Below are 13,783 nucleotides of genomic sequence, written 5' to 3' on the forward strand. Positions count from 1 at the left end.
TGTGCCTTGGTGCATTAAGAAAATTGATACCTTACCTTTTAAAGAGAGATTTCCACTTTTCTGCTAATCCCTGCTCTTTTTTGCTTTATCTTCACTTTTATCTCCTCCCTTCTCTGGGAATATGTGTCTAACAGGAGTGTATTTCTCACCCATTTGTCCAATGTGGGAACTGTTTTCTTTATTTGCCCTTTGTTGTGGACAAAATTAATTCTATCCCAGCTGAAACCAGGACACCCTTACTGCATTCAGGCTGGAAGGGGGGCTAATCCTTGACGAGATTACTGTGATACACAGCTGTACCTGGAGAACCCTTTATCTCACTGTCTGGCTCCAGGCCAACATGGGGCCAGCGCTGGGCACCCCCCAGTCACCACTTGGCTGGGCAGTCGAAAGGTTGGATTGAGCAATGCCTCGTTCCCTGCCTGGGAGAGGCTCTCCTCCGGGGTGCAGTCAGGGCACACTGGGCATGTCCTGGCAGATGGTCTGTCCCCATCTCCCACTGTTGCTGGAGGTGCCGCTGCCTTCGCCGCCCACCCTGGGCGGAAGCAGCCAGCCCCTGCCTGTGCGCCTGGTCCACAGCCTCGCTTCCCTCCCTGGGCCTGGAGCCCAGGCTTGGTCTTCTCAGCTTTATCTGTGGTGAAATAAGGAATTACCTCTCCCTCCAGCCTCCCCCAAACAAAGTCTGAGTTGTACACATCCTGCAATCATAAATGAGGCAAAAAACACAGCTCTATGGGCTGGACTGGGCCCCATCTGCTCTGCAGCTACTTCTCCTGGCTGCTGTGATGGGGATGGCATTTCTTCTCTCTCATTTTTTCATTTTCAGGCATCTCCGTATCTCCTTCCAACTCCTCCTACACACAATGGAAGAACTGCCCACAAACATATGCAGAACTACTTAATTACTCTTTAACCGACTGGGCTGCTGATTGCTGCTAGTGCTGATTATTGCATTGACCGTGATGACTTCGCCCGCTCTTTATTTCCACCCCTCTGTGCCCACCACCTCCTGCCAGGCTGTGCCTCGTCCCACACAATGTCTGGGGGTACCCAGCACTCATCCAAACAGACCCCTGCTGCCTGGTGGGCTGGGCAGGGTCAGCCCTTGCTCTCCTGGTGCTGGGTGTCCCAGGTTCATTACCGGGTGTCCCAGGACATTGGCCAGGTGCCCTGAGCCATTGCTGGGTGTCTTGGGACCATTGCTGCGTGTTCCAGTAACATTAGCTGAGTGTCCCTGGACCCTTGCATGTCCCTGAGCCATTGCTGGGTGTCTTGGGACCATTGCTGCGTGTTCCAGTAACATTAGCTGAGTGTCCCTGGACCCTTGCATGTCCCTGGACCATTGCTGGGTGCCCTGGGCCATTGCTGAGTGTCTCGGGGCCATTGCAGGACGTCTCAGAGCCACTGCAGGGTGTGCTAGGGCCATTGCCGGGTGCCCTGAGCCATTGCTGAGTGTCCTGGGGCTATTGCTGGACAATATTCCCAGGACCATCAGCGGTACCCCAGGACTGCGGCCGGGTGTCCTGATGTCAGTGCTGGGTGTCCCAGGCCCGTCAGCGGCTGTCCCAGGCTCATGGCCCGCTGTCCCAGGCCCATCAGTCATGTCCCAGGCCGTGGCCGAGTGCCCCAGGACCGTCAGCAGTGCCGCAGGGCCGCAGCCGCCCGCCCCGGCGGCCCCGGGGGCGGGGCGGTCCCTGTCGAGGACCCCTGAGTGCAGCGGCGGCGGCGGGAGTTTGCAGCCGGTCCCCGCGGCGCCCCGCCCCTCCCGCTCCGTGCCTCCCGCCCCGCCCCGCCGCCGCTCATTCATGCGGCGGCGCTGGGCGCGGGCGTCGGCTCGGAGCGGCCCCGGCGCGGCGCCTCCCGCCGGGCCTCGGCGCATGTGAGCGGCGGCGGCAGCAGGGCGGCGGCGGCGGCGGCGGCGCATCGGCCATGCGGTGGCCCCGGGGCCCCCGCGGCGCCTGGCGGCTGCTGCCCCGACGCTCGCTGCTGGCCGCGCTCTTCCTCTTCTCGCTCTCCTCCTCCTTCCTCTATTTCGTCTATGTGGCGCCGGGCATCGGTAAGCGGCGGGCCGAGGCCCGGGGTGCGGGGCGGGGGCACGCCGTCTCCCGCTGGAAACGCTGAGTAATCCCCGCCCAGTCGGCCCGGGGGCCGCGGCATCCCCGGCGGCCGCTGCCGGGAGAGGGGCGGCTCGGGCCCGGCGCCACCGGCTGTGGCTCCGCGGCTCTCCGGGGCTGGGCGCTGGGCAGCGCGTCCCGCCTCCCGCTGGGGAGAGCCCGCAGCCGGGGCGGGGGGCTTCCCCGGGGGGTGCCCGGTGCCCGCTCGTGCCCCTCGGGGCGGACACGCGCGCGGGTGTCCGTGCCCGCTGCGTGGAGCGGCCGCGGGAGGTGCCGGCCGCGCTCCCCGCGGGGCTTCCTCGGGCTGGCGGGGCCCGAGCGGTGCTGCTGCCAGAGCCGAGCAGGGGGGCGGTGAGCCTGCTGCCTGCCTGCTGCCTGCTTGCTGCCTGCTGGAGAGTTTGTTTTGAAGAAGTGGAGTGTTGTCCAAGTGTTTGTGGTCTAAACTCACTCGTTGGCGGAAATCCTACTCTTTTTGTCAAGAGGGAAGATGAGAAGTGTGTATTTTGGAAGGAGAGTGTACTCGTTCCTATCTTCTTTCTCATAGTGTGCTTCACGGGGGGCTGGAGTAGCCATGTACCAAAATGGCTAGCACCTAGTGCCGGGGCCCATGGGGCTGTGCGCCCACCACCCGTGAGATATGGGAAAGCTTCTGCCTCGGAAGGCAGCTGTTGTCTTCGTACAGTGTATGTCACTTCTACGAGGAGCCAAGGCTCACAGTTTGGCCTTCAATTGAACTTTGACAACAATTAATTTTTTTTTAAAAACAACCCTTTCAAAAAAATACTGTGAATCAGAATTTCTCCTTGAAATATCATTGGTATTGCTCATGCCATCCCTGCCTTGGACATCCCAGGGAGACCTGTGTGTGCTTTTCAAGGTGACTTTTATTTACGAATGGTGTCCCAGGGCTGCCACTGGGCTTTGGGAGCCCTTCGCGGAGCTAAGTAGGGGCGGGCTGGCTGGCGTGTGAAGCGCTGCTTGTGAAGCACAGCCTGAGTGAGGACCTGCATCCTGGGCCTCCCCACTGTGCTCCTCCCTGGCTTGGTAGCCCAGGGCTTTGCTGTCCCGACAGGCCGTCGGGTGTCCTGCAGGCTGGCCTCAGAGCTGCCAAGCCACTCTCTTGCATCCATTGGAGGACGGTTTCAGACCTGTGCTAACGGGTGGCGCAGCCGCTGCCTGCTCCCTCTCTAAAGACAGCCTGACTCGTCTCGTTCACGTGCTGCCATGGGGCTGGCAGTTGTTTTATCAGATGCACCCTGCAGCCCTTGCAGGGCAGGTGCAGGGCACTTCCTCATCAAGAGCTGTAGCATGGCTGTGGATGGGCTTCCCTGGGCCCAGAGGGAATAGCTGTACAGTTTCAGAACGAAACTTCTCTTATAAGGGTAGCTTTGTTTCTTGTTTAGAGTTGTCTAATTCATTTTGTGCTGCTTCTGTGTGGTCACCAGTCCTAGAGGTGCTAGAGATGCTGTAGGGTATAAACTGGTGTTTAAAACCAGCTCTGTGCCCAGGGGCCTTTCCTGATGTGGACCTTGGATAACATGGTTGCATCCCGCCCCATGCTCTCACTATCTGCGATGCCAGAAGGGAAGGCAGACAGGCGAAGGTGGTCCCTGTCCCCACCCGCCTGTGGATGTCAGTGATGTTCTGAGTCATCTCCCCGTCAGGTGACAGAGGATCTGCTTCCTTTTTCTTTTTTTTTTTTTTTTTCCCCTTCCCTCCCTCTTTCAGCCAAAAATGTTCCATCATGAAAACCCAACCCAGTATTCCCAGGGTGGCTGGGCTTGTCCTCCCAGCGCTTGGAGGGAGCTTGTTTTCAGGCCAGCATGGTAAGGAGATGCTTGGAAGACAAGTGAGTGAGACAGGACATGAGCAGAGCTGGGGATTTTAATAAATCAACCACGTGGCATGTGATGGAAAGATGGTGTCAGCGGGGTGTTCTGGGGGCCTTTGGCCTGCCTGCCGCTGCCTTGTGCGGTGGGGTAGGGCTGGGCTGGTTTTCTCCAGCTGCTGAAGGGCCTGAAGAAGCCTCTGCCCTAAAACTGTCCCTTGCAGGATGTGTTGGGGAAGCAGCTGAAGAAGGACTTGCAGCTTGTTGGCTAAACCATGGGCAGAGGAGTGATTAATCTGTTCCTTGATTACACCTAAATTAAAAAAATCCAAATAAACAGGACCTGAAGCTGCAGGTGACCTTGAAACAGCTGGAGACTGGGCCTGGAAGGGCTTTCATCTGCTCGGTGCTGCAGGGTGCTGGGAAGGTGCTCCTACAGCAAACCTCTGCTCATGGGGGTCAGTGGCCCTGGTCAGCTGGAGCCAGCCTGCCTCCCTGGGCAGCGTCAGCCCCTCTGGGCTGGGAACAGCCGCGGTGGGATGGCAGCGAGGACCTGGGCAGGGTGTGCTGTCACGGTGGCAGAGGGCAGAGCTGGGCTGAGCCTGTCCTGGAGCCCCTGGTTTGGGGGGGGGGGGCGTGGAATTTAATTGGCGTTGGTGAGGCTTGTTGTGTTCGAGCAGTTGTGCGCCAGTGCCAGGAGGAAACTGGGACAGTTGCACTTCTGGGTGCTGTCTCAGCGCATTGGCGGAGCTGGCAGGCTTGCCGGCTCCTTTGCTGGCTGGAAAAGCTGGAAAACTGCTCCTGATGCCCTTTGGGGATGGGGAAGGGGAGTCCAGCTTGGGCTCTGGGTTGCCTACCCCAGCGTTGGCCTGTTGCCCAGCTGGCTGTTGTGTTTGGCTCCTTGCAAACCAGGTAACGCCAGTGTGCCCTCGGTGTGCTCAAGACGGAAATGCAGGAGAAAATTCATGTTTACTGTCAGCAAATTGCCACACTTGGTACCCACAGGGAGCCCAGAGCTTTTGGGGCTTATGTTTGCGTTGTGCCCTGGTTTATGTGATGCCTGGGGTAGCTCCTCACTTCTGTCCTTCACCAAGGTTTCCTGCTACAGAACTGAAATTTTCTTGTGGCCTCAAGTTTGTGCAGAGTGATCCAATGTAAACAGTCAGCGCCGCCTTCTTCCCAGTGCTTACATCCAATACCTTGTGTGCTCCTCACACACCACCCTAACAATTTACATCCCTGGGCTCCCAGAGCCACCTTGGAAGGTAAATAGCCAGGGACCCAGCTGATGGCACAGATACAGCAGGCTTCCCTTTTATTCAACACTGTTCCCTGGCTCCCGCTCGCTTTTGTCCCTGCGTGGCTGGGGTGATTATGTGGGTCTGTCTCATCATGGCCATTGTGTGCTGGATGAGGCGGCCGATTGTTCCGCTCTGCGGTGAGCTGGGGCCGAGGCATGGCGGGGCTGGTGGAGATGCTCTCGTATCTGTGTGGGTCCCTGCTGCCTGCCAGGGAAGCTCTGCGAGGCAGCAGGTACGAGGCAATGCTTGTACGGGTGGGGAGGTCGCTTTTGCTCACTGCCTTGCTCGGAGATCTTGTGAGCAGCAGCAGGGTGAAGGGCTGTGAGGCAGACTGTGCTTTAATTATGTGCAATCGCACTGGCCTTGTGTTTGGAATAAGCAGAGCTTGGCATGGGGTGAACCGTTTTGTCCTGCTCTGGAATTCAGCGTGCACCTCGGCAGGTTTTTCTTGCAAGGCTCGTTCACAGCACTGAGGCTCTCTCCCTCCTGGGATGACTGCCCTGCGTGCCTCTCGCTTCTCCAGAAGGGATGTGCAGAAAGGGGCTTGCCAGAGTTATTCAGCGTGTGCCCAGACCCTGGTGTTGTTGGAGCAAGGGTCCTCCAAGGAGCTAAGCTACAGTCCCTGAAAAAGTCTTGTCTTGCTGGTTTTGTGCTCTTTTAACAGCACCGGGGAGATCAAGGGAATTCCTTCCTGCAGCTGAAAACAGTAATGCTTTACAAGCTGCTAGCACTACAAGTTGCTGTTTCATCTTGATAACTCTCGCTGCAACAATAGGAACTTCTCAGACCTTGGACTTGGTCCTCGTGAAGAGGGTGGATGCTGCGTGGCTGGGAGGAGGGAGATCAGGGGCCTTCCCTGGTGCTCGGGCAGCTGCTTTTGGCTTTTCCCTTGTTGTCTCTCCAGATGTTGGAGCCTTTTTATTTTATTTTTTTTTAACTTAGATTTGCAGAGGAATCTTACTTGGTTGGATCTGATGTAGGAAAATAATGCAGAGAATTTAAATTATTGGGTGAAAGATTGTTACCTAGAGCTGTAATTCACTCTGGCTTTACTTCCTCAAAACTTATCAGGAATTGCTCCCTACCAGTCGTACAGGGCACAGAGTAGCAGTTTTAGCCCTGAATTACATTTATGGCGCAAGAACTTGATTTTGAGGGGCAGGAGTGCTTTGAAATGCTACTCCTTAACACTGTGTTTTGGTGGACAGCAGAGCAGTGCTGTGGAGACCAACAGCTTCGTCTGTACAGCTCGCTTGCTGCTTTGGTCCCTCGCAACAATATTATATGGCTGAATGTGGCCAATCCAGTTCAGTTATTTAATGCATCAGCCTGGCAAATCTTAGCACAGAGGAGTTCCGGAGTGAAAATGGCAAAGGATTTTGCTACTGCCGGCTTGCCCCACATTGCAGGGAGCATGGTACGGTGGGAAGTGATTGCGTTGCCCTTGGTGGTGAGGAAAAAGCAGTGTCGTGAAGGCGACACAGAGCCGGGGCTGGTGAGTCTGGGTGAGGGGAGTAGGGAGGTCATGTGGGGGAGTGGGTAGCTGCTGCTTTTGCCTTCTATGCGCTTCTCGTGGGGATGTCGGCAGGAGGAGCCTGGTTAGGCTCGGCGGCGGGTGGAGAGAAGGGCAGAAGGGGAACGGCAGTGCGGAGTCCCAAGCGAGGGGGCAAGGGATGCTGGATGTGGCAGGGTGCTGGTGCCCAGCTCATCCAAGCAGCACACTGGTGGGCCGCGGTGGCCTTGGCTGGGACGGGCAGAGCCTGGGTGCAGGTGCTGTTTTGGGTCTGCCAGCAGCTGGCTGGGCACTGCCTGAGCAGGGACAGAAGGTGAAGGCGCAGCTCAGAATAGCGAAACAAGGTTTATGCTGTTGTAGCCCCGGCTTTCATCTTCTACGTCTTCCCTCTGCAGTGTGAGGAAGTGTGGTATCTTACTATGAAATATGCCAGCAGCATGCCCTCCTTCACCCTCCTCTCCCCAAAAGATCTGCCAAGCAGCATTCCACAACCTAAGGAAGGAACAGCCCAGTTCCTCAGCATATCCCACTAGGTTTTTGCAGTTGATGATCTGGCAGAGGCTGGGCCTAGTAAGTAGTCCTCGAGTGCTCCTTGATACAAGAACTTGAGCTCAGGATCTCCTGTGCTATGTGTGGAAGGAGACTGGTGGCAGCTGTGGGAAATAGCTCCGTTGGTAGCACCGCTTTCTTCCAGCACTGAGTCTCCTAAAAGGCACGTGCAGGAGGAGAGCAGCTGCAGCCCTGCTTGCACAGAGCTGCTCCTGTGCCAGTGCATCCAAGGTGCTGGTGGTGCAGAGCATTGGTTTCAGACCACCTTTTAGTCAAGGTTAACAAATTACAAGGTTTCCTTGAGGGCAGGTGAATTACTAGGTTTTCTTTGCCTGTAAGCATCCGTGTCGTCTGTCAGGCATGTCTGGTTTGGGTTATTTTGCTGGTGGCTCGCCGGGTGTTGCAACTGCAGACAGTATGTGACGAGTTCATGTTTCATCTGTCTACCTCTGAAAGGCCTGGCTTGTGGAGGCTCATCATCAGTCACAGAAGCTTCCATGTACCTGTTCATTCCTGCAAATTAAATGCTTCAAAACTTCAATGATCTGCAAGGGACCAAACCTTAAAGCAAAACCATTAGTGCTGTCAGCCCAGACTTCCAGGAGACCTGATCTCATGGGATTGGGAAGCCATGGAAGGACAGGGCTTCAGCAGGCGCTCGGTCACTTCAGGTGGCTGCTGGCTCTGGTGGAGATAAGGGTTCTGACACTGCTGCTTTGTTTCCCGAGCTGATTGTCTGCCTCTCTTCCAGGTGGACTCATTAATTGCATTAACGCAGGCAGCATCTGCTCTGCAGGGTACGATGAACACCCTTGGGGACCGCTGCACGGAATGGAGACAAGCAATGTGGGGAGCTGTATGTTTGCACTTGTTCCTATTTGAAAGCTATTACTCTTGGTGGATTTTAATATTCAAGCAGCGCATGGAGTCTTTAAATGCTTAGTTTTATTGAAACTTCTGGGGAACCTCACAAGGGTGGCAGTGGTGACCCTCGGCCAGTGGCGCTGGCTGAGGCCGATGTGCTGTGGGCTGGGTAAGGCCCTGCAGAGCCCTCCGCTCTCCCTGCGGCAGCACCACGGGATGAATAGTCTGGAAGAGAAACTGATACGCAGCTATACGGAGCGAGAAAATCTTTCTCTGAACAACTTTATTTTTAAAGCATCCTAGTTGCAATAAAATGTGTGTTTACTTTGACAAAACCTTTGCTGGGTTGTCTTAGTAAATTAATTTTCATACTGGCTTTTCCTTCTCCTTTGCATTTGGACTCTTGTTCTGACCGTGGTTTTGTGTGAGAGCATTTTGAACATTGGTGCGTTGGGATGGTTAATGTGTGTGTGAAGGTTTTCTAGCACCTGCTCTAAATACTGTGGGTATTAGTCCTGTTTTGAGAGATGGAGCAGACAATGAATAGTGGACTCAGCTGTTGAAATGCAAAAAAAACCCCCAAACAAAGAAAAAGCCCCCAAAAAACAAAACCTAAATCAGAAATTTGAGAGATGTTTGTGGCTGTGTTTTTTTGGAGAATATGAAATTGAGGACATGAAAAACGCCAGGGCTTTTAGCATTACTCTGGAGCTGCTATTATTTTGAAAGGAAAGGTGGACCGAAAAGCTGAGGGGTGATGTCAGTGCCCTGCAGGAAAACCGCTCTTGGCCATCCTCATCTGCTACTTGGAAGGGTCCCAGGGGTGACAGAGGGACAGCACGTGTAACCCTCGTCCCGGTGGGTGCAGCTGTGGTGTGGAGTGTGACAGGCAGCGCGTGGTGCCCTTTTTCCATTACAAAAGGGATTTTCTGGGGCTTGCTGGTCTTGCTCAAACCTAAAGTGAAGGAACAGGCTGGTGTGCCTGGGGGGCAGGCAGGTTTGGGGGATCCCTCGTGCTCTGTATTGTAGTGACTGCAGGTATTTGTATAAAGCCAGGAGCTTTAGTGCGCCTTATTTGATAGTTTGTTTTTCCGAGGCATGTGAATATTACTTCAGGGGTACAGGAAGCTGGGTTTGAGCTCCTGCTTGCCTCCCCAGTGAGCCAGGAGTGGAGGGGGGTTAGCACTTACTCGAGCTGGACTTTGGCTGAAAGCTTGTGGCCATGTTGTGTGTGACTTCCTAAAGTTCGTTTTTCTAGGTTTTTGCATTTGAGGTGCAAAACCAATCAGGTTTTCCCTTTGCAACCTGCAGTTGTGTGTGGTGGCCCCGGACTGGCCCGAACCCCACCAGAGCCCTGGCCCTGTGCACAGGCCTCATCCCAGGGCCCCTCTGAAGATGCTTTCGGGGTGCTGGCCAGCCCCCCTTGCAGCAGAGGGGACCCCAGCTGGGGTGCCCATTCCTGTCCCCCCGGCTCTCGCTGCAGGGGAGAGGCTGCTTCCAGGGGATGTCAGTTCAAATAGCACCATGGGTGTGTTGTCTCCAGGTTGTGCCTCAGTTGCCCTGCTTGGTGGGAGCTTGCTGTGTTAGAAAACCACTATTTTGCCACCCCAATGAGCGGGCGCACGTCTGCGTGATGCTCGCGTGGGCTGCCCGCTCCCAGCCTGCAAGGCTGTTCCCTCCCTGTGCCTTTCTAATCTGAAAGGTAAGGGCTGGGAAATACTTCTGTATGGCAGGTGCCACTGCAGATGTAATGGAAGAAAGCAAATACAGGCCAAAAAAAAACGCTGTTCCACAGTTGTGGGTTGGACTATGGTATAAGCAGTGTTCAGCCAGTGTTTGTTTGAATATCTAGGGAATTTTATGGCAAAATAATTGATCGGTTTTACTTGAATGCTATTGCCATACAAATGATCAAGGGAACCTCTTGAATCCTGGCAGTGTGTTAGCCACCTCCTTTGCTTTGAAGAGGCTGGGGACCAAGCTGCGTTGAAACTTTAAATATGCTGATACGCTGCCAAAAGGCTCCTGCGCAGGGATCAGAGGGTTACCCTGCAAGGGGGAGGACGAGCTGGTGGAGGTCTGCGCGATGGCTGTGATAGGGGAGCGCGTACTCTTAATTTATGGTGTCTTCCCTCAGCAGCAGGTTGGGAGAGGCTGTGTCTTGAGCAAGGATTTTGGATGGAAAGTGGTGAAGATGGCTACGTGAATGCTAATGTTTTTACAGTGCCTCTAAAAAAATGTACAAAACATACAGAATAAGAGGAAAGCAAACACTGCAGTGCACCAAGTAGTCAAGTGGTAACTGATTTTTTTTTTTTTTTTTTTCCCCACCCTGACTTACCTGGCAGGAAAAGGAAAGCATTTCGGTTCTGTTCCTGCCTTTTGTGCCGTCTGCGTCAGTGGGCGCGCTGGCAGGAGGCTGCGGGCTGTGGCGCGGAGCCTTGGGCGCGTTGTGCAACGGCTGCTCTTGCTAAAACACCCAGGAGCGTGGCAGCGGCATGGCTGGGGCAGGGCTGGGGGGCTGCGTGGGGTGGGAAGCAAAGCAGGGAAGCTGCTGGGAGTCAGCAAGTGATGCTCAGACCACAGGTAAATAAACTGGCTAAAATGGCTGTATTCCACAGCAGGAAAGCCCAGAGCTGTCGTAGCTTGAAACTAGTGTGGGCCATGCCCAAGGCATGTGTTTTCTGCACTAGGGCTGCAGCAACCTGCTTCAAGGGAGAAAATGGTGGATATTAAGTGCCTGTCGGCAAACGCAGGGTTCCCGCAGAGCCGGGGTCCCCACAGAGGGGTGCAGGGTGGCCCCTGGCCGCAGCAGCCCTGCGAGCGCAGCAGCTCCTGCAGGAGTGTGAAATGCTTCTACACATGCAGCTTGCTCTTGTTCTGCAGTCATTCCCCCCCCCCCCCCCCCCCAGTGTTTTTCCAACTCATGTCTTGCTGCCAGAGTCCATATTAATAATGCATGACTTTTTTTTTTTTATGGTGCTTCCTTCCCGGCATCCCTTTCAGCTGCTGAGTCAGAGAAGATTGTTAGAGCAGCAACCTCTGAAGCAGTGAAATGCCCCTGCAATGCTCAACTGCTGTCGTTTATCATCCCGGCTCGTCTGCGGGCAGCCCTTTCCCTTGCCCGGCTCTGGGTGAAGATTCCAATGCCAAAAGGCTGATTCCTGCTACGACAGCTGGTGACTGGCGAGATCTGTTCTGCTGAGCCTTCCTGGCTAGGATTTGATAAAAGCAGATATTGCCTCTGTTGGCTGCTTTTTTTTGGGGGGGGGGGGGGGCAGAGTTGAAAACCTGTGAAGGTTTTTCCTGATCTGCCTGAGACACTGTTTTGTGTTTGTGCCCGACTTACCCCCCTTCCTTACTAATTCTTAAATCAATTTTTTTTTTTCCTTTTCCCTGCACTACCCCCCTGCCCCTGCCTCGAGATCTGTGCCTGGGTTTTTTAAGGTAATTGAAATGACAGAAGCCACGTAACATGTTAACATGGTTAAATTAACTCAAAATCATTCCAGTGGCTGTTGGAACGTGCCTGGCTGCTGTGGGAAGCCTCAGAGCTCCTAATTGCAAGCATGGAGCAGGGATTTGCAGGTCTCCTGCCTCTGGGTTGGGATCAGCCCCTGGGGGGGGGGTCACCTCCCCACGGAGCTGGTCTCCACCTGCTGGGTCCAAAACCTGGAGAGAAATAGAGAGCAAGAGTGCTTTTCAGGCCATTTGTCTTCTAATTAATCAAATAATAAATATGCTGTAATCTTGGGAGCAGATCTCTCCTGTCCCACATCCTAGGATGATTTTCTGTTTCTGTGGGAGTGGCTGCAGGGGGAATCGCTGGTGGGGAGGGGGGACACGCAGCCTCAGGCTGCGAAACAGCGTCCTCGTAGTCTTCCCCTGCTCTGTTCTGCCTCTGTGCACTTTGAAAGATTCACCTGTAAATTTATACAGTTATCCCAGAGCCAAGGGGGAGGGGAGTGGGGCTCTTCTGGGGAAAGAGGGTTTCTTTTTGCCGGACTTTTGCCTCGTTCCCCTGTGTCCCGCTATTGGGGGTGTGCACCCGTGCTGGCGTCTGCGCTGGGGAGTGCAGAGCGGCAGCCTGGGACCCGGGCAGGCACTGGTGTGGCTTCTCCTTGTCGCAACTGGTGAGAGCTGCCCGGAGCAGCCAGACAGCAATGCTGCCCTTGGGAGTGGGATGTGTGTGAGGCTGTGGGGATCATAGAATCTTTGGGTTGGAAGGGACCTTTACAGGCTGTCTAGCCCACCCCTCCTGCCGCGAGCAGGGACATCCCCAACTAGATCAGGTTGCTCAGAGCCCTGTCCAACCTGGCCTGGGATGTTTCCAGGGATGGAGCATCTACCACCTCTGTGGGCAACTTGTGCTGGTGTTTCACCACCCTCATTGTGAAAAATTTCTTCCTTGTATCTAGTCAAAATCCACCCTCTTTTAGTTTATAAACCACTACCCTTTGTCCTATCGCAACAGGCCCTGCTAAAAGGTCTGTCCCCGTCTTTCCTGTAGTCCCTCTTGAAGTCCTGGCAGGCTGTGATAAGGTCTCCCTGGAGCCTTCTCTTCTCCAGGCTGAACAACCCCAACTCTCTCAGCCTGTCCTCACAGCAGAGCTGTTCCAGCCCTCTGAACATCTTGGTGGCCTCCTCTGGACCCGCTCCAGCAGGTCCATGACTTTCCTGTGCTGAGGGCTCCAGAACTGGATGCAGCATTGCAGGGGGGGTCTCCTCAGAGCGCAGTAGATAGTTGCCCTTGTCATGGTGTGCTTTCCACTTGGCACCCAGGCCTTTCTGCTAAGGTTCTACAAATGCTGTGCTCCTCATTCATCCTTCCTGAGGAGGGGGAAACACAACCGATACAGTGTAAAATTCCCGCAAAGCTGCAGCGCATCTTCCTTCCATGCTGCAGCCTGGCTCCCTTGCTCAGGTCAGTGATTTCTCTTGCTGTGGGTATTTTTTAGGTCTTTGCTGGCTGTTGGGTGCCTACTGCCCTAGCCGCAGGGCGAGCCCAGAGGCACACTACCTGTGCCCTCCAGCGGGGAGGGGGCAAGCTCTTTCCATGGCTGGCTTTTGTCCGTTATGGGGGGAAGCTTTGCAGAAGGATTCCATGAACTTCTGCGCCGTGAATCCATCTGGGCTCGCTGGAGCGGCGGTGGCAAGCAGCGTGCCTTCTTGCTGCAGTCGCCAGCTGCCCCTGGGCTTCTGCCTGCCCGGGCTGTGCCCCCGAGGGGCACCCTCAACCTGCAGGCAGCCCCGCTGGCCTGGCAGCGAAACGCAATGCCACCCACAACTAGTGAGACGAGCGACTTGCTTCTCGGCTAACAAGATTTAGGTGGATTATGCTATGTATTTAATCAAGGGCTAAGCTTATTGCCTTATTTGAAATGGATCAAAGCCCTTGAAAATGCCAGCCTGGAGACCAGCTATTGAGCGAAAATATTATTCAGCTGCATTTCTGTGCAGCGAGGCTTGCATTTTGAAGAAGCTGGGTAGTTCAGCAGGCAGGTTTCAGACCACAGTGTTGACCAAATGCAAAACCAGAGGGGAAAAGTTTGAAGTGATGGGGAGGTAGGAGCCTGCAAATGTTGTTAGTCATTCAGCATCCCAGAGGATTTGG

The 13,783-nt window shown here is 54.9% G+C and overlaps 1 protein-coding gene across 1 annotated transcript in view; it reads left to right on the top strand.

The window, feature by feature from the left end:
* Positions 1–1,929: 1,929 nt before the first annotated feature.
* The window catches only part of B4GALT5 (beta-1,4-galactosyltransferase 5), a gene marked incomplete at both ends in the record, with an annotated part of 37,567 nt that continues 25,713 nt past the window's right edge, over positions 1,930–13,783 (top strand). The window contains one exon of the mRNA XM_082007438.1: positions 1,930–2,056. Within this exon, the coding sequence (XP_081863564.1) occupies positions 1,930–2,056 (127 nt within the window). The remainder of the gene's footprint in view (positions 2,057–13,783) is intronic.

Source organism: Phaethon aethereus (assembly GCF_964289735.1).
Source record: "Phaethon aethereus genome assembly, chromosome: 16".
NCBI lineage: Eukaryota > Metazoa > Chordata > Aves > Phaethontiformes > Phaethontidae > Phaethon > Phaethon aethereus.